This window comes from Colletotrichum spaethianum (genome assembly GCF_022836535.1).
Source record: "Colletotrichum spaethianum MAFF 239500 DNA, contig02, whole genome shotgun sequence".
In the NCBI taxonomy this organism is placed as follows: Eukaryota; Fungi; Ascomycota; class Sordariomycetes; order Glomerellales; family Glomerellaceae; genus Colletotrichum; species Colletotrichum spaethianum.
This window is the reverse complement of record NW_026054772.1, coordinates 2,138,386-2,160,782: the sequence shown is the minus strand read 5'-3', so window position 1 is coordinate 2,160,782 and position 22,397 is coordinate 2,138,386. Positions and strand designations below refer to the sequence as shown.

The 22,397-nt window shown below is 55.7% G+C and overlaps 6 protein-coding genes across 6 annotated transcripts; 3 read left to right on the top strand and 3 right to left on the bottom strand.

Annotated features, from left to right (window-relative positions):
• Positions 1 to 251: 251 nt before the first annotated feature.
• On the bottom strand, positions 252 to 1,547 carry ColSpa_01480 (uncharacterized protein; the record flags this gene model as incomplete). The annotated part of the gene is made up of 2 exons (XM_049267692.1): positions 252 to 1,217; positions 1,428 to 1,547. The coding sequence occupies 2 exons, from the start codon at positions 1,545 to 1,547 to the stop codon at positions 252 to 254; spliced, it is 1,086 nt and encodes a 361-aa protein (XP_049123649.1).
• On the top strand, positions 318 to 1,508 carry ColSpa_01481 (unsaturated rhamnogalacturonyl hydrolase YteR; the record flags this gene model as incomplete). Its single annotated transcript, XM_049267693.1, has 2 exons — positions 318 to 1,231; positions 1,463 to 1,508. The coding sequence occupies 2 exons, from the start codon at positions 318 to 320 to the stop codon at positions 1,506 to 1,508; spliced, it is 960 nt and encodes a 319-aa protein (XP_049123650.1).
• A 251-nt stretch (positions 1,548 to 1,798) lies between the features above and the next one.
• Positions 1,799 to 2,932, bottom strand: ColSpa_01479 (1-aminocyclopropane-1-carboxylate synthase-like protein 1; the record flags this gene model as incomplete). The annotated part of the gene is made up of 1 exon (XM_049267691.1): positions 1,799 to 2,932. The coding sequence occupies one exon, from the start codon at positions 2,930 to 2,932 to the stop codon at positions 1,799 to 1,801; it is 1,134 nt and encodes a 377-aa protein (XP_049123648.1).
• Positions 2,933 to 10,536: 7,604 nt separating this feature from the next.
• ColSpa_01478 (uncharacterized protein) lies at positions 10,537 to 15,621 on the top strand (the record flags this gene model as incomplete). Its single annotated transcript, XM_049267690.1, has 2 exons — positions 10,537 to 12,096; positions 12,394 to 15,621. 2 exons carry the CDS (start codon positions 10,537 to 10,539, stop codon positions 15,619 to 15,621), a joined length of 4,788 nt encoding a protein of 1,595 aa, XP_049123647.1.
• A 1,022-nt stretch (positions 15,622 to 16,643) lies between these two features.
• Positions 16,644 to 18,527, bottom strand: ColSpa_01477 (BZIP transcription factor hapX; the record flags this gene model as incomplete). Its single annotated transcript, XM_049267689.1, has 1 exon — positions 16,644 to 18,527. The coding sequence occupies one exon, from the start codon at positions 18,525 to 18,527 to the stop codon at positions 16,644 to 16,646; it is 1,884 nt and encodes a 627-aa protein (XP_049123646.1).
• A 2,895-nt stretch (positions 18,528 to 21,422) lies between these two features.
• On the top strand, positions 21,423 to 22,322 carry ColSpa_01476 (uncharacterized protein; the record flags this gene model as incomplete). Its single annotated transcript, XM_049267688.1, has 1 exon — positions 21,423 to 22,322. The coding sequence occupies one exon, from the start codon at positions 21,423 to 21,425 to the stop codon at positions 22,320 to 22,322; it is 900 nt and encodes a 299-aa protein (XP_049123645.1).
• Positions 22,323 to 22,397: the final 75 nt, after the last annotated feature.

The following is a 22,397-nucleotide window of genomic DNA, read 5'->3' as shown; positions in this document are numbered from 1 at the left end:
GCGTCTGTTCATTCTGATGACGATCAATAAGCGTTACCCCCACTCCCGTCGTCCCTAATCACCCCGACTCATCCAAACAATCCCCGATCCCCGTCAATGGAACCCACCGTGGGAACATCCACACCGTTCAAGATGATGGTGCCGAACCGGCTTGGTTCCGAGTTGGATACCGATAAAAAGAGCTCGTCTCCCAAGCCTTAGCCATCCTTGGTGATCTTGGCGACTCAGATCCGGTCTCACGCGTGCTTCTCTTACCAAACTGTCATTCCTTTTCTTGGTTCGACACAGTCACTCTTTCTCCGACTCTCAAGCCAATCATGAAGTCTGTTCTCTTCTTCGCGACCGCCGCCGCGGCCGCCGGCCCTTACCTGGCCTGGACCGCCGAGTCCTTCACCAAGCATGAGATCGACAACAAGAAGCCCTTCCACTACTCCAAGGCTGTCCTCTACGACGGCTTCGAGGCTGCCATTGAGCTCACCAAAGATGAGGCCCTTGTCGACTGGTACCGCAGCCGCATCGACGACCGCGTCGTCCTCGCCGACGGCAGCATTCTTAACTGGAAGCCTACCCAGTACTCCCTGGACGAGTACCGCATTGGTAACAACATCCTCTGGTGGTACGAGCGTACTGGCGAGGAGAAGTACAAGATTGCCGCCAAGACCATCCGCGACCAGCTGGACCGCCACCCTCGCACCTCGGAGGGCGGCTTCTTCCACCGCAGCCCCGACTACGACTACCAGATGTGGCTCGACGGCATCTTCATGGCCGACACCTTCTACGCCAAGTGGACTTCCCTCTTCGACAGCAAGAACACCACCGCCTGGAACGACATTGTCAACCAGTTCGACATCATTGACGCCCACACCCGCAACAACACCACCCACCTGCTCTATCACGGCTTTGATGAGAAGAAGGAGGCCGTCTGGGCCAACCAGGTGACTGGCGCCTCCCCCCTGACCTGGTCCCGTGCCGACGGCTGGTACTCCGTTGCCCTCCTCGAGGTCATCCAGCTGCTGCCCCGCGGCCACCCCGGCGTCGCCAAGCTGTCCAAGTACTTCACCACCCTTGCCGAGGGCCTGAAGAACGCCCAGGACCAGACCGGCGGCTGGTGGCTCGTCATGGACTCCCCCTACATCGGCCGCCCCGGCAACTACATCGAGTCCTCCGCCTCCGCCCTCTTCGTCTTCTCCTGGCTCAAGGGCATCAAGCTCGGCCTGCTGCCCGAGCGCAAGTACTTCCCTGCCGCCGCCAAGGGCTACCAGGAGCTCACCACCTTCGTCATCGAGAACGCCAATGGCACTCTCAACTGGAACGGCACCGTCGAGGTTGGCTCGCTCAAGAGCAACGCCAGCTTCGAGTACTACACCTCCGTCCCCATCGCCATGAACGACTACAAGGGCGTCGGCCCCTGGATGTTTGCCTCCTACGAGTGGGAGACCTTCAATCAGACCAAGCCCTCCAGCCGCGCCCGCAGCCCCCGCAACTACAACCGCCGCTACCACTTTTAGATTGGGAGCCGGAGAAAAGATGTAATGGAAAAGAAACATGGTCGATGAGATCAAGAGGCAAGGTCCCAAGCATGTACATGACTTGTATTCAATTTTATAGTTCCTCCCATAGCGGCGCTGTACATATTCTCGCTCATTTACCTGAACATAGATTCGTTTGCTCTCACTGCCTTGTCTTCACCTTTGATGTTGTCGTACTCTGTCGCGCACAGAGCACCCAGGGCAAGAAGTGCTTGTCATCACGCCGACCGGGGCAAGCCGGCCAGCGCAGCACCGATTCTGTATTCTCGTTAGCTGGAGCCCTTGCCATTCATACTCTCAACCCACCTCTTCAGGCCCTCGCCGACAATTTCTTCTGGCTGGGTGTACACCAACCGAAACCATCCAGGCGCAAGACAATGCTCCTCGCAAGGGTGCAAAAACACACCCTTTGCCAGAATGCTCTCCGCCACCGCAAACTCCCGTTCCTGCTCGGACTCATATGCTTCTCGAGGCGGCAACCATGGTGATAAGTCGATGTAAACAAAAAATCCCGCGTTCGCCTCAAGATACCCTACCCCCATATCTCTCAAGCATCCAGTCACAAACTCATACGCTGCGGCAATTCTCTCTCTGGACTGGGAGATGAACCGATCATGCCACTCCCGGTCCTCGAATATTGCAGTCGCAACCGCAACAGACGGCCCCGCGGGACTATGGAACCGCACAACACTCGAAAACGCCTCATGAAGCGCCCTGTTCCGCGATACCAGCGCCCCAAGACGCATTCCCGAGGCCGCAAAGTCCTTGGCTAGGCCGTACTCTACGTGCACCAGGTCCGGGTCGATGATTCCTTCAGGGTCGATGGACAACACAGACGTGAACGTCGGCAACGGTCCCGACGACGAGAACACAGACAACCCATAGACCTCGTCGCTAACCAGGTGGATTTGATGCTTCTCGCAGAACCGCATGATTCGCACCAGCGTCTCGCGCGGGTAACACCTCCCTAGCGGATTGTTCGGGTTCACAATCATCACCGCCCTGATCCTGATTCCCCGTTCGTGAGACCTCTGCAGCGCGGCCTCGAAAGCATCCACCACATCCGGCTCGAAGCAGGTTTCGGGCGTCGTATCGGCATACACCACCTCCACGCCCATCTCGTTGCCAAAGTCGAGCTCGAAGCGTCCGTACACGGGTCGCGAAGCGAGTATTCCCTCCCCGGGGGACGCCAGGGCGAAAGCGAGAATACACTGCACAGCCGTCGCGCCCGACGCGAGCTGGACGTCGTCACTCGTCAGCGGGGCGTGGGGGTTGAATGTGAGGTTCAAATGCGAAGCCAGCGCCGCGCGAAGCCAGGCGCCGCCGGCCGTGCTGTAGCTGTAGGAGAACACTTCTGGGGGCAGCGGGACTTGGGCGGCGAAGGAAGCGACATCTTTGAGCATCAGGGCGTTGCTGGCGCTCGCAAACGAGATCACGCCGGCGGGGTTCGAGGGGAGTACGTCTGCGGAAGAGCGAAGCGCCAAGGCCGGTGGAGGGCGGAGGCCGTTTTTGCGCCGCGAGGGGAAAGCATTGCGCCGCGAGGGGAGGTGGTGCAGGTCATGGACGCGGAGAGAGCTTTTCAACTGCGAATACCTGGTCAACTAGGTATCTTAAGGATGAAAGTGAGATTTTGATGATGACTTTGTTGTACTCGGAAGGGCGTGGCCGGTCTCTTCACCGATCGGCGTCCCTCCGCGCGGGGATGAGTACCTCTACGGCCGCCGTCGGCCGAAACTCCGCCTGAAGCGGACGGATCAAACTTGCGCAAATACGCTCAAAGTGCCCACTCTTGAAACCGATGTGGCCTTGTAATCCAATCCATCTAGCACAGCAAGATGGGAAAGCGGTTGGGTCATTCAACTCCCGCTTTGGGATCAAAAGAACTCGTACTTGGCTCCGGCGGCTGTTTTAATCAATTACTGCCGTGATCGGCGCCGGCGTAATGGATGTTTCTTCCGTAGGGCTTAGTTCGGTCCAGTGGCTGAAAGTGGTAATTGACAATGGCGGCTGCCGGGACGGGGCCGAAACTTTAATCGGAGGGGACCGCTGCCTGAACCTATTCCTCAGGTGACGAAAAGGGCAAAGGAGAAGCTTTGGATTCGACGTCTTGATTATGTTATCTGCCTGGTGTCTTGCTTCCTTTTCCCTTTGTCCCGGTCGTCCGCTGCTGTCACTGTCGTCCTGGGCTTCTTTATCGTATTTTTTGATCTTTGTAGAGATCTAAATACCCAAAACATGCCCGGAAAAGAAGGTAAGGATAGTTTGTAGGCCTAATCGTTGATATTGGCATTCACGACTTCTCACTTATACCATTCTTGCGTTTATCTTTTCGAGATGTGTTTGAAAGAGAACTCTAGTGATTCGGTTCGAATTGTGTAACGCTACAACGATTCAAACCTCGTTGAGTTTAGAGGGTATTCATCTTCAAACCACACTTTTGTCGCACCTTTCTCTTCCGGTAACTACTTGAGCACACAGATCATACTTAAAGACGTACCAATCTTCTCTCTCCGCGGGCTTTGGAATCCTTTGTGTTCAAAAGGACAGGGCGTCATTCTGCCCCACGTATATCAAAGCTTACATCAAGGATAAGTGACGATATGCTCGAACGTCTTGGACAAGACGTTGGTAGGTGGTGTCGTTCTCCCCACGATCCCAGGTGGTCAAAAAGCACTGATTGTAGTCGAAAGAGACCAATGATGCCTCGTCAGAAAGCCTTATTGAATAGGAAACATTGACTCATTCTTGCTTCAGTTACCGTGGAATATGGCAATGCAAGCCTTTTGTCAAGTCTCGAGAAGGGCTTGTAGCTGGAGTGTGGTCATGTATCATGTTCCCTTTCTACGGACGTGAGGGTCTTACATTATGTGATCAACTGAGGGCCAGATAGAGACTTGCTCCGCGTTGCAACCTATACAATAGAGCTGGAGCCGGTCTGTCAATTTCAAAATTACTAGTTCAGCTGTTCAAATGAACAACCAATGCATAATTCGAGGTGACTAAGATTTGATAGGGAAGCCAAGCGTATGTCTTGGATGTCGCTGGACCTGTTGCACGACAGCATAAGTAAGGACTTGTGCAGAGTATCCTCCGCTGTCGCGGCACTGCTTACGCAGTAGTTGTTGTCCCACGTGTCTTGTCGGTCTCAAGGATGCCACCTTAGTGACAAAGTTTGATTGGGGGTGAGAATTGGAAGACCAGGGATGCTGGCCGCAGCACCAGCAAGAACATAGCGGACAAGGACGTTCGGATTCCTGATTTCTCCTTGAACTCTTTGTTGTACCGAGAGAAATAGGGCTTTCTCGAGACGGTTGTAAACAGATGTGAGAATCCTTGTAGTCTGAACGTCCTCAACTTCAAACACAACCACTGCCCCGAGTACACTCTTTCGGGGAATGTTGCATCAAATGTCACGGCTTTGACACATAATCTGTATACTACTTTATTAACATTTTCAGAATTCAGAGTCTTGGAGCTTAACGACGCATCCTCCGAGTCTTCATGTCTCCAAGATCGAGAATGCAACAATACCGTTAGTGTCCTGCGGTCAGGGTGACCACATGAGAAATAATCTTGGGGTTCAATGCTTGATGGTTATGTGTTTCTGATACCTAGGCCGTATAACCCCAAGTGACTCCTAAAGCTGTATCACTATTTCATATGATTGTATTCAGGACGCAGTTCGAGTCCAGCTCAGTGTTATTGATAGAGAAGCAAAACATGTTGGACTGAGGCTTAACGAATTTACCTGCTTTTTGACTTGCAAAATGTCCAAACTGGCATCTCTAGCCTAGCAGATACTGAAACGTTTTGGCTAGACATCAGACTTGTCTTAGTTCGATTCTTTCTACCGGTGCCAGCTTACCCAAGACGTTTTGAAAACTGAGTGGCAAAGAATGGTTCTGGGCATAGCATGTCAACAAAATATGCCAACTGGCAGTTTTCTCACGGTCTCACAGCTGGCTTCTCGCTAGCTCAGCAGATCGCACTAGCAGAGAAGAGTCTCGCCACAATGTGAGGTGGCTGAGAAACAATCGGCCTCTGAATGCGCGATTCTTCTTCGTCGTCATATTTTGGCCCGACGCTTCCCTGGCCTCGGAAGCGCGGCATGGCAAGTGTTAGTGGGAGGCCTTCGCCCAAATTCTTGCATCTCCCATGGCCACAGGAAAGTTACCGGCGTTGAGGCTAAGGCAGGAGGACCAACCCCGGCCGAGGTGTGGGACTGACACATTCCAGCTGGACCCTTGGAGTATTGTGCATGATGACCTAGAATCATAGCGCAAGTGGTCACACAGCGGCCAAGGCTCCAGAGCCGAGAGGCCTCATCAGAGGGAACAACAAACAGTCACACAGCGTGCTGACGATAGGGTCCAGCAGCTGGGCTTATGCCTGCATATTAGCGTCGGGAGCGCAGTTTGAACCACGATGGCATATGCAGCCCTAATCCCGATGGCCCATTAGGAGACGGTATTAATGGGACTCCGGCAGGATTGCATCAAGAGGTCAGCGTCGGCTGACGGATCCAACGTGTTGTTGTCATTGGATCAGCAATTGGGCGGCTTCCAAGGCTCGGCGCTCTCTACAGATTGACAACAGTTGCTTGACTCTCTGACTATGCTGTGACCAAGAGAGCAGCTGTTGCCACTAGGACCTTGACGCGAGCTTTCGATCCAAGTGGTATCCGTATCCAACCATGACCTTCACTCACCGACAGTACGAATCCGATAGTGACATCCCCGGGGCTTCTGGATACATTACAGATATGAGCTCACGAGGCCCCCTGAAGACATGCAAAACAAGCTGAGCGAGCTGCATTCTTGCAGCAAATGAGTTGCAGGCACCGTAGCAGATAGGGCTCAATTGGCGGGCGGGAAACGGGAGTGGATGCACGATGGGCAAGGGGCGGCAGAGCGAATGGGGGTTTGAGCTTGGGACGAACGAACATGACTGGCGAATCTGACGTGCATGAGGCGAGCGATCCATTGGCAGTCCAGGAGCGGGATGGAGAGGTAATCTACATAGTAGTGCTGTAGTTTGTGCTGCTAGGTGGGCGGGCGAGCGGTTGTGGTACGGGATCAGTGGGTTGCCAGTCTGGCGGCGCGGAGTGGCTGGATCTACCCAGCTGCGCGGTAGAGACCATTTTAGAGGCCCGAAACCCATACTTGTAGGTCGGGATGGGATGCAAGGGGGCAGCAGAAGGCAAAACGCATACTGGTTAGTTCCTTTGCCATGGGCGCTTCTGGATGGAGAGGATCGCAAGCCGCCGTCCGCCGCCGAGGCGAGACTTCATGCGCTTTGAGATGGGAAGCCTCCCAGTCGCAGTCGTGTGCCAAAGATTGCGAGATGACCGAACAACTACGCATATGGAACCCCCCAAAGTTGATAGTCGACGGTCATACGGTGGCAACATGGGCGGCGGCCTTTCTGGTGCGGACGAATACAAGATCCTGAAGGGTTTCGTGCTGCGCGAATTAGGTAGAACGACGGAGTACACGATGCCGCGAGTGCATGCCAACACATGGCAACGCCTCGCACCGGAAGCATGAGTATTAGACGTGCTGACGGTTGTGCGGTGTGGGATTCGGTGGTTCGGTCTGCCGGCCGTCTCTGTGGACATTGCCAGTGATACCTAGACTGGGCTCGGCGGCGCACCGAACGTTGCTGCATAGGAGAGTGGCAGGAGAGGGAGCGGCTCGGCAGCCGACGATTGGCTCCAGGGGTCAGAAATGGTGGTGAGGGAGGCGGTCGCGGTGATGATTGAAGCAACAGATGGGATGGTGCGGGTTGATGCTGGTTGGGCGGGCGGGGGTGTTATTTGGGTCCCTGTGATGTGTTGGCATGGCGTGCCAGCTCTCGTGGACGACGCAGATTGGGTAGTGGGCGACCAGGGTGGCTGTCCTCTATGTCGGTGTCCTGGAGCAGCGGAGAAGCCGTGGGTTGGGAGCGGCGGGCTCAAGTACCCAAGTCTTCAAGTCTCAGACAGGGCGCATTGGGTGGTTGAGGATCCAAAACGAGAGGCCTAAAGGCTATGCATGCCAACTCATCAAGGCGGCCAGAAGCAGAAGTGAGTTTTTTTTCTCATCCGTCTTTTCATTCTCCCCTCGTGGCTGCGCTGCGTGGTGCTGCTTCGGGCGGTTGCCTTGTCAGTATCGCTGTTGCAGCATTTATTGGCCCGTCGGTGAGCGGTGATTTGTCCGACTTTGTTGGGGCAGTTCGCGAAACGCTGATGAGGTGGACAACATGGCATGGCCAGTCCGCCTGCAACTGAATTTCATGCTGCAGACCGCTTCTCTGGGGCCCAAAGAAACCTGACAGGTCTGCTGCATCGGAGCCGTACTCAAAGTATGTACCGTGGACCACGGACGATGGACCGTCTGGCTCCAGGTCCAGGCGGCGGTGTTCTCTCTGCAGGACAAAAGGGCTGATGCATGCTCGGTATCGCGGGCGAATGAGTGTGCAGTACGTATTCTTCAAGTGACAGCTGTGTCCGATGTGATGAGCAGAAAGCCGATGCACAAAGAGGCGCGGCGGTTTGTGTCCTGCCACGGGCAGTAAGGCGAGGGGGGAAACTCGATCGGGGTTCTCTGTGTCTGTTTGACAGTCTGTTTTGGCGACTGTGGGCGTTGTCGTTGCGCCCAGAGCAAAGACAGACACAGCGACAAGAACAGCTGAGGCAGGGGGAGATGACGATGCCAAAGTCAATCAGAGGAAATGTCATGCAGTCGTTGTGGTTGATCCTGGCTCTGATCTGGTCGGAGTGGACAGAGTTGGGATACCCATGGGGGCCTTGTGGATGAGTGTAGCTGGAACCGGAGTTAATGACTTGTTGGTCTCCGTAGCAGCACAACAGCACTAGCTGGGGGGATATCGAGGTTTCTCGTTGCTTGTTCACTCAGTTATTGGTACTGGTGTTCGTTCGCGTGGCGATCGAAACAACAACAAAAGCAACGGCGCGGTGATGGATGGCCTGTCTTGTGTCTTGTGGTCGCATTGTGTGTGGCAGTACCGGTAGAGATTCGACCACACCAGGACCGGGATTCGACTTGTGCTGAATGGGAATTTGAGCGTTGGCTGGTGCTTTGTTTTTTCCCTCCTTCTAGTGCGAGAGTGCGTTGGCGGGCAACGGTTTTTTCTTTTCTTTTGGTTTTCGTCCAATGTTTGTTCGACTCTCCGCATATTCCAGTCTCAAGACTTCGGCTCTGCTCCTCCCTCTCTCTGTCGCTTCTTTTCATTCGTTCCTCCTTTGCCATCGCAATTTTTATGAGGTGGCAGGTGGGAAAGGCATGCTCCATCCGCTGCTTCTAGCTTCGTTCGGTCTAGGTCCGTTTCTCCCCCTCCGTACTTCCTCCCCCTCCAGCCTCTACCCCACGCTACCCGCCTCGTCATTTGCAACAAAGGGTACTTGGAAGGAAGCCACGATCACGCACCAAAACCATGTACCTTTCCATCATCAACTGATCATGAGTAGTTGCACATTCATGGAATGTTCTACGATACGTTAAATGCTATCGGACTGGGCGCTGCTCATTGTATGCGAGCAGCAGGTACGTACTAAAGGAAACTTGTGTTCGGTCTGCCTCCTCCTTCTTTATTTTTTTCTTCTTCATGGTTTGAGACTCACCACTTACACTACGTGCCAAAACACGACAAGATCGCCAGCGGTTCGCAGCAGCAGGGAAGGAAGCAGCAGCAAAATCAAACCTTGGGTCTGCCCTGTCGCTCCTGCCTGCCACGCATTCACCCTGTTGCTGGCAGCCCAGTCCCTTCCCTTCCTTAACCGCTGGCCTGCTCCTGCCCGGTCGGTCCTGGTTCCGGGCCCATCGGGGCACCCCTGCTTTCCAGCTGTTGGGTTGGTCCAGCAAGTCGGAAGGTGGGGCCTCTCTCTGCCCCTCTGCCTCTCTGCCGGTACCTCATGTCTTGTCACTTGCAGCTACCACACTCTCTCTGCAGCTCACCTCAGCGTGGTCGACCATGTGTCTGTCTCCATCGAGCTGTCGTTCGTTTCCTGCTCCACGTCTTGTTCCTTCCACGTCCTGCCGCACGTCGCCAGGGCGTTCCAGGTACCTTGTGGTACGTACCGTACCTCTTCCCAACTGCCAGCCCACCTTCTCCCCCCCCGTTGTCGTGTCGTGCCTGGCCTTGCCTTCCTTGCCTTGTTGCTTGCTTGCTTGCTTGCCGTGCGTTCCCTCGCCCTGCAACCCTTGCCTTTCTTGTCCCGTCCCTTCCTCCCGCATTACCTTAAACTCCAACAGCAACCAGGCCTCGACTTACTTGTTTGGTTCCTGATTGTTTTCCTCCTTTTCAGGATTCTCCCCGACGTCGATATTCCAACTTGAACATTGTCGACCGCCGAAACCACGCGCCCGACTTCACGAGGAACTGGCATTGCGCCGACCTCTCCTTTCCCTTCCTCCACATCTTTCTCCTTCCCGCTCGATCTGTTGGTTACTGAATCTGCCCCGCCCCTACAGCAGACATCGTATCCACCCGCCAGCTTCCGACATTCATTGTGAGCAGCGCACAATCGACGACATCACACGGTCGCGACAGCACAGCTTCCAGCTTGCACGAGAGTTGCTGCTGAAGCTGCCCGGTCGCCTTGCGCCGTCTCTACTCATGGTCGCACTATGATTTCCATGCAGCGTTCCCTTTCCTCGCCAGTTCGCATAGTGTCTGCCTGTACGTCGCACACAGCCATGCTACCCACGATCTTCATCTCTCTTGTGTCTTTCTTCACTTACTGACGGCTGCTGCTTATTGCGCTACAGCTGCCTCTCAAGATGACGCGAACCAGCCTCGATCACCGACGCCACCCTCCGAGACCTACAACACTTCCTTCCGTTCCCGCCGCCAAAGATCCCCGAGTCCCACCCGCAGCGCAGAGGCCGTAACTGTGCCCGTCCGCCGTAGCGAAGACATACCCCGGAGACCCGCCTCCAGGTCGCACCAGAAGCCCGTGATTGCCCAAGCGTCTACACCCACTGCCACATCGCCCGTCAAGGCCACAATGGAGCCTTCGTCCGAAGCAGCGCCTGCGTCGGCCGCCGACAAGACATCCTCGCCTCCGCTCTCTCAGGCTCTGCTTCCGGATCCGTCCTTGTATGCGAACCCTCATTTGGCGCCCGAGCCTGACACAACAACCCTAGAGGAGCTTGCCCATTTGGTGAGACTATCCAAGTATCAGGAGCGCAAGCGCGCGAATACAAGGATACGCCTACAGAGGAACCTCATCTCCACTGCCTTGTCTGCCCGCCTGAACCGCTGCGGTGAGATTGCCCGGAAGAACTTGGTTGACTGTTTTCGATCCGATGACAAGAAGACTTTTGCTTCACTCTTCAACGCCATCCACGATGTGCGCAAGAGCTGCGACGAGCTACGACGCTATGCTCTTTTGGAACCTGAGATGGACTCTCTCCAGTCCCCTGCTCTGGCCTCTTCGGAAAGCCTGGATACGCCACCGAAATCAACATCAGGATCCAGCTCGCTTGGATCCATGACCCCTTTCCTCTCAGAGTTGCCGGCTTCTGTCAGAGAAATCTTCCTGAACTTCTTGACCCAGATCAGGACCAACCCAGACTACTTGGCCACAAGGTTGTGTTCTCTAACCCCTACAGAACTGAATGCCTTTACCATGTTTCACCAGGGATTGGAACCTGTAGAATCTGTTCTGCCCTACCACGGTCGCGCTACTGCCCGGGGTCACGCTGGACCAAGTAGCCGGGGACCTGTACATTCACCCAATCCTATTGAGCGCCTGCTGTCTTTTCAGCGGCATGATCCCTTGTCAGCATTGGTTCATACCTGCTTTGCCAACTCTGCCGGCCCCGACAGCGCGGAAGATAGACGCCGAACCGAGATATGGGGAACAGCACTCGCAAGACTGATCACCGAGTCCAAGGCCAGCAGCGAGCCCATGCTGATTTCCGTACTCAATGTCTGGACCGCCATGCGTGATTGGTCCGGGAAATCCAACATGGAATGGTATCTGATGAAGATTCTTGAGGATGGCGCCTTTCTTTTGGACAAGGCCGAGGACCAACACGGGACAAGGTTCAACCTCGCGGACTGGACAGCCAAGGACAGTATCGCCGCTGAGGAGTTTTACGACAGGGCTGTCAACGAGCTCTTCGAGATCATCGATGACGAGGATGCGACCGGTATTCCCGAAGGTCTCGTTGAACTGGGTAACGCCATTTTGAAGAAGCTGGATAGCAAGCTCGTCGAGGGCACGCGAAACTGGTTTGTGTACAAGTGGCTTTTCTCCGTGTTTCTTCTCGGCGTCGTCATTCATCCAGAAAGCCATGGTCTCATGGGCGATTACCACATCACCGAGTATGGCCGACAAAAAATTCTCAAGCAAGTCGCCATGAGGGCGCAGCAGTTGGTCGTGGAAATCACTTGGAACAAGAAGGGCACTGTCTCGACTCCGCCCAAGATCCAGGGGCACGTGGACAGTATTTTGAACCGATTCAAACGGTCCCGATCGCAAAGACCTCCGGCCAAGCTGTTGCCCGCCCGTTCCATTACCTCACTCCGGGAGACTGTCGAGGTTCATCCCTACCTGGTCGTGAGCCCGGCTGACCTAGTTACGCTGGTTAACGCATTGTTCCCCGAACGCCGTCCCATGTCAGCCCAGTCCAGCGGTTTGAGATCAGGAGCCCCGTCGATCTCGGGCTTTTCAGCGATTTCACAACCAATTTCCATGGGAGCACCTCGGAGCAATTTTGACACGGCTTCAATCCTTAGCACGAGTGCATCATCCGTTCTCAGCGACGCTACAACGTCTCGCGAGACGACTTTGGACGAGCAGAGGACCGGCTCACCTCAGCGGTACTCGCCGCCTGTTCTGGACCCCTTAGCTCAGAGACGTCTTAGCAATTACGAGGATGACGGTTATCGTCTGCGCTTTGCCCTTCGTGAACTGGGAGCTCAGGTTGGAATGGACGTTGTTCAGGGTTCATGCCACCCATGTGCTGAACGATGGGCTGTTTTGTTCATTTCAGCCGATGGGAACAGTTTATCGAGTCAGATGACCTACGACCCTGACGAAGAGGTTGAAGAAGAGGAGAACTCCTCTACTAGCGATACTGACGATGACGAGATTGACGACAAGCCCGAGCTAGACAAAGACTACCACCAGCTTAGGGATTCGATTTTGAAGCTCGTCGAAGATTTTGAAATACCAGCAAGTATTGAGCCAGAAGGTGTCCGGGCACAATTCAGCAATCGCGCTACTGGCATCAAAAAGTATCGATCAAAGAACAAAATCATTACTGCCGAAAAGTCTACCCATAGCAGGAACCCTTATCGCAGACGCGAAGCCGAAGCGCAGACGAACTCATCGCGAGAGAATTTGCAAGAGGATGACAGCGCATCCACAAAAGAGGCGGGAAAGAGTGCTGAGGCAGATGCTGAGCCGCCCTCGGTCCTCATTGCCATGCTTACCGCCGCCTCTGCCCAATCTCGAGCGCAAGCTGACTTTGTGTCGGCGCATCTTTACTGGAAAACGTTGCAGCAACTCAACGCGCTTAGCTCAGAGTCCCTGCGGCGAAATGGCTTCGCAATACTGTTGAATATTTTCTCCCGAGGACCGCGGGATTCGATCCGCCGATGTGCGTCTGCCATCGAGGAGTATGACGCTTGGCTTGTCTGGCTTAAGCAAAGCCAGGAGCGACACGAAGGACTCATTGACGCAATGATGAAGCGTCTCCGCGCTCTCCGCGATAAAATGTGGTACGTGACGGATGTTCGCAATTCTGCGCCGTACGAACAGAGCCGCAACATCTGTGCTGCTCTCAAGACCATGGGCATGCAGCGGCGATACAACTCATATCAACGAAATCGCGCCCATCTTTCAAGGGGGCCTGCGTCAAGCTATCTTTATCGCACCGAGACGCAGATTATGGACCTTCTCGCCGCTTCCGAAGAGCAAGGCGGGCCCAACAAGCTAAGCGACGACCAGGCAGACAAAACCTCGCGGTGGCTTCAACAGGCAGGGGTTGAAAACTTTTGTTGCGGAGAGGAACGCATACACAGGTTCTGCTGCGAAGTGGACACCTGTATATCAAAGCTGGTTGGCGAGTCGATCATGGACGGTCCCGTTTTGTGGTCGAGTGAGCTGTACCAACGGGATAGGCGGAATCTGGAGACGGGCAGAGGAGGCCCTCGCGACAGAGATCACACATTTGACGACACCGCGAGCGTCATGAGTGACCCAGACCGGCGTTTCATGTCTACCGGTCGACCCAGCTCTGTGCGGGACCTGCGGGCCATGTCGGCTCACAACTCAAGTCAGCAGTCTTTCGACTCTGGCAGTTACCGTTTCTCGAGGGCAAGCACAGTCTTGTCCGACATCATAGATGGACAGGACTATTTTGGCGTCTCGTCGCCCGTCCACACCATCGATTCAAGTTCTACGTTTTGGTCGCCGTTTCAGTCGGCCATCTCACCGAGTTCGACGACGTCCCGCGCCCAGTCCCCAACAACAAGCATGACAAACCTATCCAGCGTGTTCCAGCACTCTCATCCTTCAATGGGCTCTCATGCAAGCCAGTCAACTGGCAGGCCAGGTACTTCGGCATCGTCTAATGAGACGATTCACCAACAGCGCCTGTCGGAAGAGAAGGCCCGTTTCCTCAACGAGCTACGCCAGACACTGGTCAGCCTATTGCTGTCCGATTTGGGCACTCTCGTGTTTTCGCGCGGCTCAGAGACAGATGATTGGTTCTCCACTTTGGGCCAGGAGTGTATTGATAGGCGCGATGCCCTTGATAGACGCGCGCGGAGATCGGGGAAGTCTGGCAAGCTGTCCCTTAGACCGCGTGTCATTGAAAAGAAGAAGAGCTTTGGCAACTTACGAGGCGCTGGCGAGACGGACAAGAACTCCGAAACCACGGAAACCGCCAGCGCCCCAGGAAACGACAGCCCAGCCACAAGCGACACCGTAGCCGCTCGACCCAAGCCGTCCCCCAAGGAGTCCACACCCGAGTTCCCTTTCAAGAAGGCTTTCCAACGTCTGCTTCGCATGTTCAGTGTCCACCCAAACCCACATGCCAAATTGAATGCTCTCTACGAGCTACAACAGCTGATCATCGCATCTCTGGCAAGTGGTTCGCGAAGGTCGAGACTAGGATGGAACCGACAAGAATTCATGTCCGGCCCAGGTGATGACCCTGCAGGGAACGGTCGCTCAAACCCGCTAGAAGAAGCAATCGATAACGTCAGGGGAAGACGTTCGCACACACTGCTGCAATCACCTCTTACCTCGCCACCAGCCATGGGTCCTCACCAGATGCGCCAAAGTACCACCGAGAATCGCAATGGTGTTTCAGGCAACTCATCAACGACTGATGCTGTCACTAACGTTCTCCGGGCACTGTTTCGAGATGCGTCCATCCGCCCGAAGACTCTCTTTAGAGATTTGCAGTTCATTGCAGCTTTCGTTAACCCAGCCATCCTCGACAACACAGACAAGGGCACGGCATTCTGGGACACTGGCCTAGCTGCCTTGGGCCTCAAGCAAGAAGTGTGCCGCACCATGATTGAAGTAGCAGACGAGGTGCAGGGCGTGTACACGAGTACCCGCAAGACGACGAACGACACACCCATCCAGGATCCAGAACGGCTAGAAACCGATTCACCTCCTCCTGTGACAACAGCGTACAGCCTAGCACAGGCAGGGAAAATGTGGACCATCACGGCGAAGGAGGGCCTGCCAACAGCCCAGCGAGAGTTGGCAATCTTCTACCTCTCCAATCCCGAGCTTGTGGAGCGGACCACGTTGCCCCTCTCCAAGCCGCGTGAGGTCTTCAAACAAGCCGTCATGGACAAGTACGCCGGCGCGTCTGGACGAACCGGTCCTGGCGCCAGACTCTATGCTGGGGACAGAAACCGTACTGCGGGCGCATCTGGCCTCGGCGGATCTGTCGGCTCTCAACACCCCGGGCAGGATTCGGGCTCCAAAGACGGAGATGTTCGCAGCGATCCCGCGCTGATGTGCGTGGCTGTCCATTTCTTCCAGGCAGCTGAACAAGGCGGCGATGAGCTTGCCACTTCGTTTCTCCGCCAGAATGAGTTCAACGCCATGGGTTAGATGGCAGCCAGTTGAATGCCCCATTCTATTTAATCTTTGTTTTACTTGGCCTGCCTTGGTTTCGTTTTCCTCCCACGACCTTGGAGGCGGGTTGGATTTCTGGGATGATTTGCGGGTTAAATGGTCTCATTCTTCAAGACGTATACATACACAAGGCATCTACAATTAGGGAGGGTTGGTCTTGGGGTCTTTGCCACTTGGCAGCGATAGGGCAGACGGGTTTGCTCTTTCGCCTTTTGTTCTTTTTTCCTCGAGGGTTTTGTTTTACTTCTTTGCTAGCCACCTCATGTTGGTGATGGGCTTTTTATTTTATTTCATTTGGCAGCGAGTATGTGAGGTTTTGTTGGAGGATATACCACTTTTCTACGTATCATCATGACTAGGATATGGAAATATGGGCTTGGGTCTGTTCATGAAGCTGCATCGTCGTTGAGTGATGTTGTAACAAGGCTTGTCTCTATGGTGATTGGTACAGAAGTGCAACACGACCATAGGCCCCTCCCGGTGATGGAATCCTCTTGTTCATAGAATGAACCATAAGAGAGGCCCATGGGCACATTTAGAAGGTGCAGGAGGGGAGACCTGTACATCAAGGAAGGACAGGACGGTCACGGTATGTTGCAGGACATGGAAGACTTTTGAGTGATGGTACCAATAATTGTGACTGTATTCGCCTCATTCCAGGGCACAGAACCAGCAAGTATATGTGCAAGACAAGAACAAACAAGAGTGCCACCAGCCATCTCGGCCTTGGCCAAATGCCATGTAACGAAGCAAGAGTCCTCCCTTCCCCGGTAGTAAGCTAGCTTGTGTCCTTTTGGCGCATTGCGTAGCCAGTGTTGTAAACAAATAAATAGTCGTCTCTTGCGACCCAAACGCCTTTTTCCCATTTTGTAGACTCATATGCACATCAACCATCCAACCCGGCCGTTGCTGGCCTCTTTTGTTGAGGAACCAGGGGGCCTTTTGATAACCGCCGCCTCTTCCCAAATCATGAAGCATGTCTCGCGCCGTAGAGGTGTTTACTGTCCTCTCCCGAAGCGGATGTCAAAGTCCTTGAGCACGCTCATGATGCTTGCCGCTTCGACCTCAATGGGCAGACGGGAGGGTGATGGTAGGGTTTGGCCCGGTTTGGGTGCAGCGCGGAGCTTGGGTAGCCAAGAGCCAATGTCGTCGGCAGCCTTTTCAAAGTTGCGATGGCTGGACAAGGTCTGGTAGGCCTCCGCGCAGCTCAGGCTTAGGCCGAGCTTGCCCTTGGCCGGAAGACGAGGGGGCGCCGACTCGGATTTGCAGCATCCGCCGCCAGCACCGGCACCACCGCAGCAGCCGCCACCGGAGCCTCCACCGCTGCGCTCAAAGTTTGCAGACAGGGCGCGGCAGAAGAGGCCGGACTTGGGGTCGGCAAGGCACTGGGCGCACGATCCGGGACCCTTGGGGCCACAGCCACGGGATACCGGGGCGACGGGCTGGCTTGTCTGGGGACGGGGACGAAGCTTGACGGCACCGTCGGCGTCGATCTCCATGGGCATGGGTGGGGGGACGGCGTCATTCTCCGAAGGAGGAGGGGTCTGGGTCTGTTGGGAGTAGGCGGGGGGAGGGCCGTAGTCGGTAGTGGCAGAAGGGCCGAGGGACATGGACGTGTCGGCGCAGAGGCAGTAGCTTCCGTCCTTGCAGAACCCGCAGGAATCCTTAAAAGCCATGGAAGGCAGCTGAGGCTGAGATTGCATGAGAGTCGAGGTCGTCGGCTGATGCACGGGTGGCTTCTTGGAGAACATGGCAGTAAAGTCAATCTCCGTTTCCTCCTCTGGCGGGGTCGGCTCGGCGCGATGACGCTTCTCAGTGGAAGTCACTGCCGAAGGTGAGGGCGCTCTCTTCAAGTCCGAGATGATGGCGCTTTTGATAGTCTCCTCAAGGCATGCGCAGCGGCCTCCGAGAGTGCAGTTACCGCATCCTGTGACGGTGTCGGTGAGAATGTCGTTGGCACAGGCGCAGCCGTCAGGGCCGCATGACCCGCAGCCAAACGGGGCGGGAGAGTCTTCCATGTGCGTCGAGTCCTGGGGGGAGACGATCTGTGAGATAGAAAAGGGCTGGTTCGAGTGGCCGACCGAGGGAGTAGGGGGCTCATGGTGGGTGAGCTGGGAGTCCCGGCGGCGAGGGGACGGCAGGCGTCTAGGGGCTAGGGCCTGCTCGCTCCAACGTCTTTTCTGGCCCTCGAGCTCGGTCTCGGCCTTGACGCGATCCTTCCTCTCGCGATCCAACATGTTCTCGAGGACGAGGCATCGGGATTTGAAGGACTGCAGCTCCATTTCCAAGCCGTGCACCCTGTCCTTGAGCTCTTTCTCGGCCTTTTCATGGCCCTCACGAATTTCGTCCAGTTGCTCTTCCAACTCACCAACCCTCGCGGCCCTGCGCTCGCGGAAGGCCCGCTGGGCGGCACGGTTCTGGGCCTTGCGCTTGGTGGGTGGCGTGTCGGTGGCGGGCTTGCGACCAGGCTTCGGCCTGGGAGGGATGACCCATTCCTTGGTGGTCATGGACATCTTGGGTGCCTCGGCGGTGGGCGGCGGACTGATGACGGAGGCCATGGACATTTTGTTCAAGACCTGGGGCGGTCTGACCGATATTGGTTGCGCAGCGTTTGGTCTGATGGCAGGTAGTTGATGCGGGGCGTAGGAGGCATTTGTCGGGCCGCTCGGGGTTGGCGTCGGTGCGCCGCCGGGGGTGCTCGCAGTGGGCGAAGCGGCGGAGACGGGCGTCGAAACAACCGAGTTGGAGCGGGAGGCGGCGCTGTAAACGCTGCGACCGTCGGTCTCTGGTGGTGAGGCGACGGGAGAGAACGTCGAGGGAGAGTTGTGTTGGTGGGAAGAGGAGGAGGAGACGCAGGTGGAAACACCTGAGGCGGCGGCCATCATGGAAGGGACGAGCGAGCAGCAGGGTGGTTCCGCAGGCGGGGTTCGGTATGGCCGCTCATTCGCTAGTGGAAAGTGGGATGCAGCACTGACAGCTGAGAGGTACCAGTGGCAGGTGGCAAAATAGTGGCCTGCAGATATTTGCCAGCTGGTAAATCCGAGAGTGCGGTTCGGCTCAGGTGGTGACGCTCGGCTGTCTAGATTGAACGAGACGGCAGGCTTAAAGTAAAAAGCGCCAGAAACGTGCGCAACAGAATGCGTGTTTGGGTTGAGCGTTTCTCTCAATAAAAAACTTGTCTTCCTAGAAGGAAATCGACGTTGCCCAAGGAATTGTAACGAGGACGCTTGGCGATCTGGGCTGATGCTGAGGGCGTTCGATCAAATACCCCTACAGTGACTTTAAAGCTGATAGGTCTGTTCGGGGGTTGATGCGATGCACACGACTCTGTCGATGCGTGTTCGTCGTGGCCGAGAGCTGTGACAATGTGGGCACCAATGCCGAGTACGGTGGCTGTGTTGTTGGTATGTAAGTGGTTTTCGAGAAGTGACGAAAATAAGAGAGTGAGATGCCAAAGAATGGTTCCTCAAGAGCAAGTGGTGAGAGTTGGTGATGGGGGAAGATTTTTGGTTTGTTCCTTTTTCTTCCGACAATCCGGAAGATGGTGTGGGCTGGTAAAGTCCTGCGTCGGTTTGGAGGGGAACCGACAACAACAAGCAGAGCGGAGGGGGGGAAGGGGATTGGAGGGACACAACGGACTGGAGGGGAACGGGGGGAAGGGGAGATTGAAAAAGGAATTTTTGATCTGATTGATAAGATTATCTTGCTCGCAAGGCCCCCACCCAGGGCCTGTCGCTAGCCGCTGGTTTTTTGGATTTTTCACTAGGACTTCCCAGACTTCCCGCTCACTCAGGTTTGTCACTCACTCGCCCACTCACTCACGCACTTCCATGTACACAGGTAGTACCATGCTCCGGTCCAGTACCCACAACTTCCAACCTGCCAACCACTGTCGGGCCATGCCCTGTGGAATCGTTCGATGGTATCCATGTTGCTTTCCGGTCTCCAGCTCCAGTTCGGCTGCGATCTCGGATCATGTCTTCGATGGGCTTATGACTGCACAGCCCGACTTTTCCCTCGGATCACCGCCCTGGCTGCACTACGGGATCCACCATTGTTGGCTTTGGGCCCGGGCCATGGCTGAGTTTCCATGTCGTAAAAGCTAGCCCCTCTCATCCCTCGTCACCTTCTCAGTCTACGGTGCCAAGCAACGACACAAGTCACCTTCACCACATCCCGAAGGGGGGCTTGATCTCAGGGCCTGCCGACGTCGCACTTGGTCCCGCATACACCAGGACAGTGATGTGCGTGGGATCAAGCTACATCTCCATAAGTCTGTCTCATCATCGACAAATAAGAGTGGCCATTTGTCCGATGACTCGTCTCGTATGCCGAGACGTCAGCCGCGGGGATTGAAACACTCATGGAGAAGACTCTTGAGAGTCGGGCACATCAGCTTGGACAGTGTCAAGCAGTGTTTTTTTTTTTTGGTGGTAGGCAAGAATGATCGAGGGGTCACCGAATTGACTGGGCTGTAATGCTCACCAGCTTGCACCGAACTTTGTGCGGCAATTGTAAGGAGTGCGCAGCCTGTGTAAACAATGCCGAGAGCAGAGTACATGACAACCGGAAAGCTATGCCTCAATGGAACCTCTGCCGTGTGTCACCGCCAGTCGTCCAATCGCCTGCGGTTGGTTCATCAGGAAGATCAGGCGGTACTTGATAAGATGTCACCACCCACCATTCTCTTGCTCTCAATCCGTACTACCAACCGAGCACGCATGCATCCCACACACACCATCTGCTAAGAGCAACCAACTATTGGATTTAGCCCCCTGGCGGCTGTTTCCTCCTGCAGACTCTGATGAGACGCTAGATTTTCATCGTTACTCCCTCGCGGCGGGCTGAAACGGCTCTCTCTAGGATCGACTTGGACTGTCCATGAGCCGCCTCTCAACCTGGAGTCACTTTGCGCAATCAGATCGGCCCTTTCATTCCACATATTTGCTGATCCAAGTGGGGACCCGGTGGGAGAAGGGGAGGGACTAGAAATGACCTACACTACGAAAAACGTCCATCGCGTGGTGGCTACGATGCAACCTCATGTATATCCGTTACCTCACATCCCGCTGGCCGACGGTAATCATCGGCGTAGACGAGGCCCTCGTGTGGCTCCGAGGACGCTTAACCTCACAAGGGACTCCCTTCCTGCGAGTCAGCGCCAAGCAAGCTGCGCACCCCGGCCTCCGGGCCATTGTCTTCCAAGGCTGGTTCTCCAAAGACTTGAACTGGCTGCTTGCTTTTGGTGTAGGTATGCATTCGTCACATAAGAGGGGAGTCTTTTCTTGCGCTTTACTGATCCGTCTCGCCAATGACTGCATCAGAGATAACGATGTGCGATCATCGTCGTAAGTGCTGGGCAGAAGATCTTCACTCCTCGTTGCATAAGGTTCAGAATTGTCCAATCCCCCTGTGCAGCGCTAAAGCCGCAGCTCACACTTGCGCAACCGTGTCCACTGAGAGCTGTGGGAATGGGGTGGAGCTCCCAATGCACTGTCCAAGCGTCTAATTCCCACAGTGAAATCCCCCCCACGAAACCCCAATCCGACCTCTCAAAGAGCTGCATGCCCTCCAACAAAGTCGCAAGTGCCCGTGACGCGGAACCACCAAATAGCGATTCGAACAGCTTTCTCGCGAACCAAACCCCAACAATTCCCGATCCCGATTCGAACAGCTTCGGTGGCCCGATTGACGCCTTGCGCCGAGCTCCCAAAACCTTACGCCGACCACCGAGAGTACACTGCGCGAACCAACCACATACACACACACACACAAACATGGCCAACCTCGGCGTCCAGTCCCCAACCCGGCAAACGGCCGCCTTCCACCTCCCCTCGTCGTCTTCCTCCTCGGCCGGCGGCGACGACGACGATGCCCCGCTGCCCTTCCCCGCCGCTCTCCCCCGATCCGACTTTCTCGCCCCAGACTTCCACCCGGCAAACTACCTCTCCGCCCTGCCGCACCGCCATCAGACCCTCGACGACTTAAAGGCCGAGCTGCGCGACCGCAGTGCCGCCATCAGCGCCGAGCTGCTCGAGCTTGTCAACGGCAACTACACCGCCTTTCTGTCCCTCGGTAACGAGCTGCGCGGCGGCGACGAGAGGGTCGAGAACGTCCGCGTTGCCATGCTGGGCTTCCGCAGGGCTGTCGAGGAGATCAAGGGCAGGGTACGGACGAGGGGGGAGGAAGTCCAGGGTCTGGGTGGTGAGTTGAGGGAAGTGAGGAGGGGGATCGAGGCGGGGAGGAAGATGTTGGAGTTGGATGAGCGGGTGGCCGCGCTCGAGGAGCGGCTTGCGCTTGCGAGCTTGCCTGGGAAGGCTTCGCAAGACGATGAGGATGATGACTGGGACGCGGATGACAGCGGCGAGGAGGACGAGGAGGAAGGTGACGCGGGAGGGTTGGTGGGGAGCAGCCCTGCAAAGCTAGCGGGTTTTGCACAGGATTTCTGCATCATCGAAGCTCTCGCAGATGCCATCGGGCGCGAGGTCCAGTTCGTCATCAAAACGGAGGCACGGATGACGAGGTGTCGAAATACAATCCTCCTCGACCTGGGAACGGCCATGAAGGAGGCGCGCAAGGCTGGGGACAAGGGACAGGCGAGAGTGGTCAAATATCTCGGTCTGTACGGCCTGTTGGACGCCCAGACAGAGGCGATCAGGGCTCTCAAGAGCAGTTGATGTAGGCGCGGTGGACACATGGAAAGGGAAGGCCACCCGGCAAAAAGTAGCGATGCATATGATACCCAGATCTCC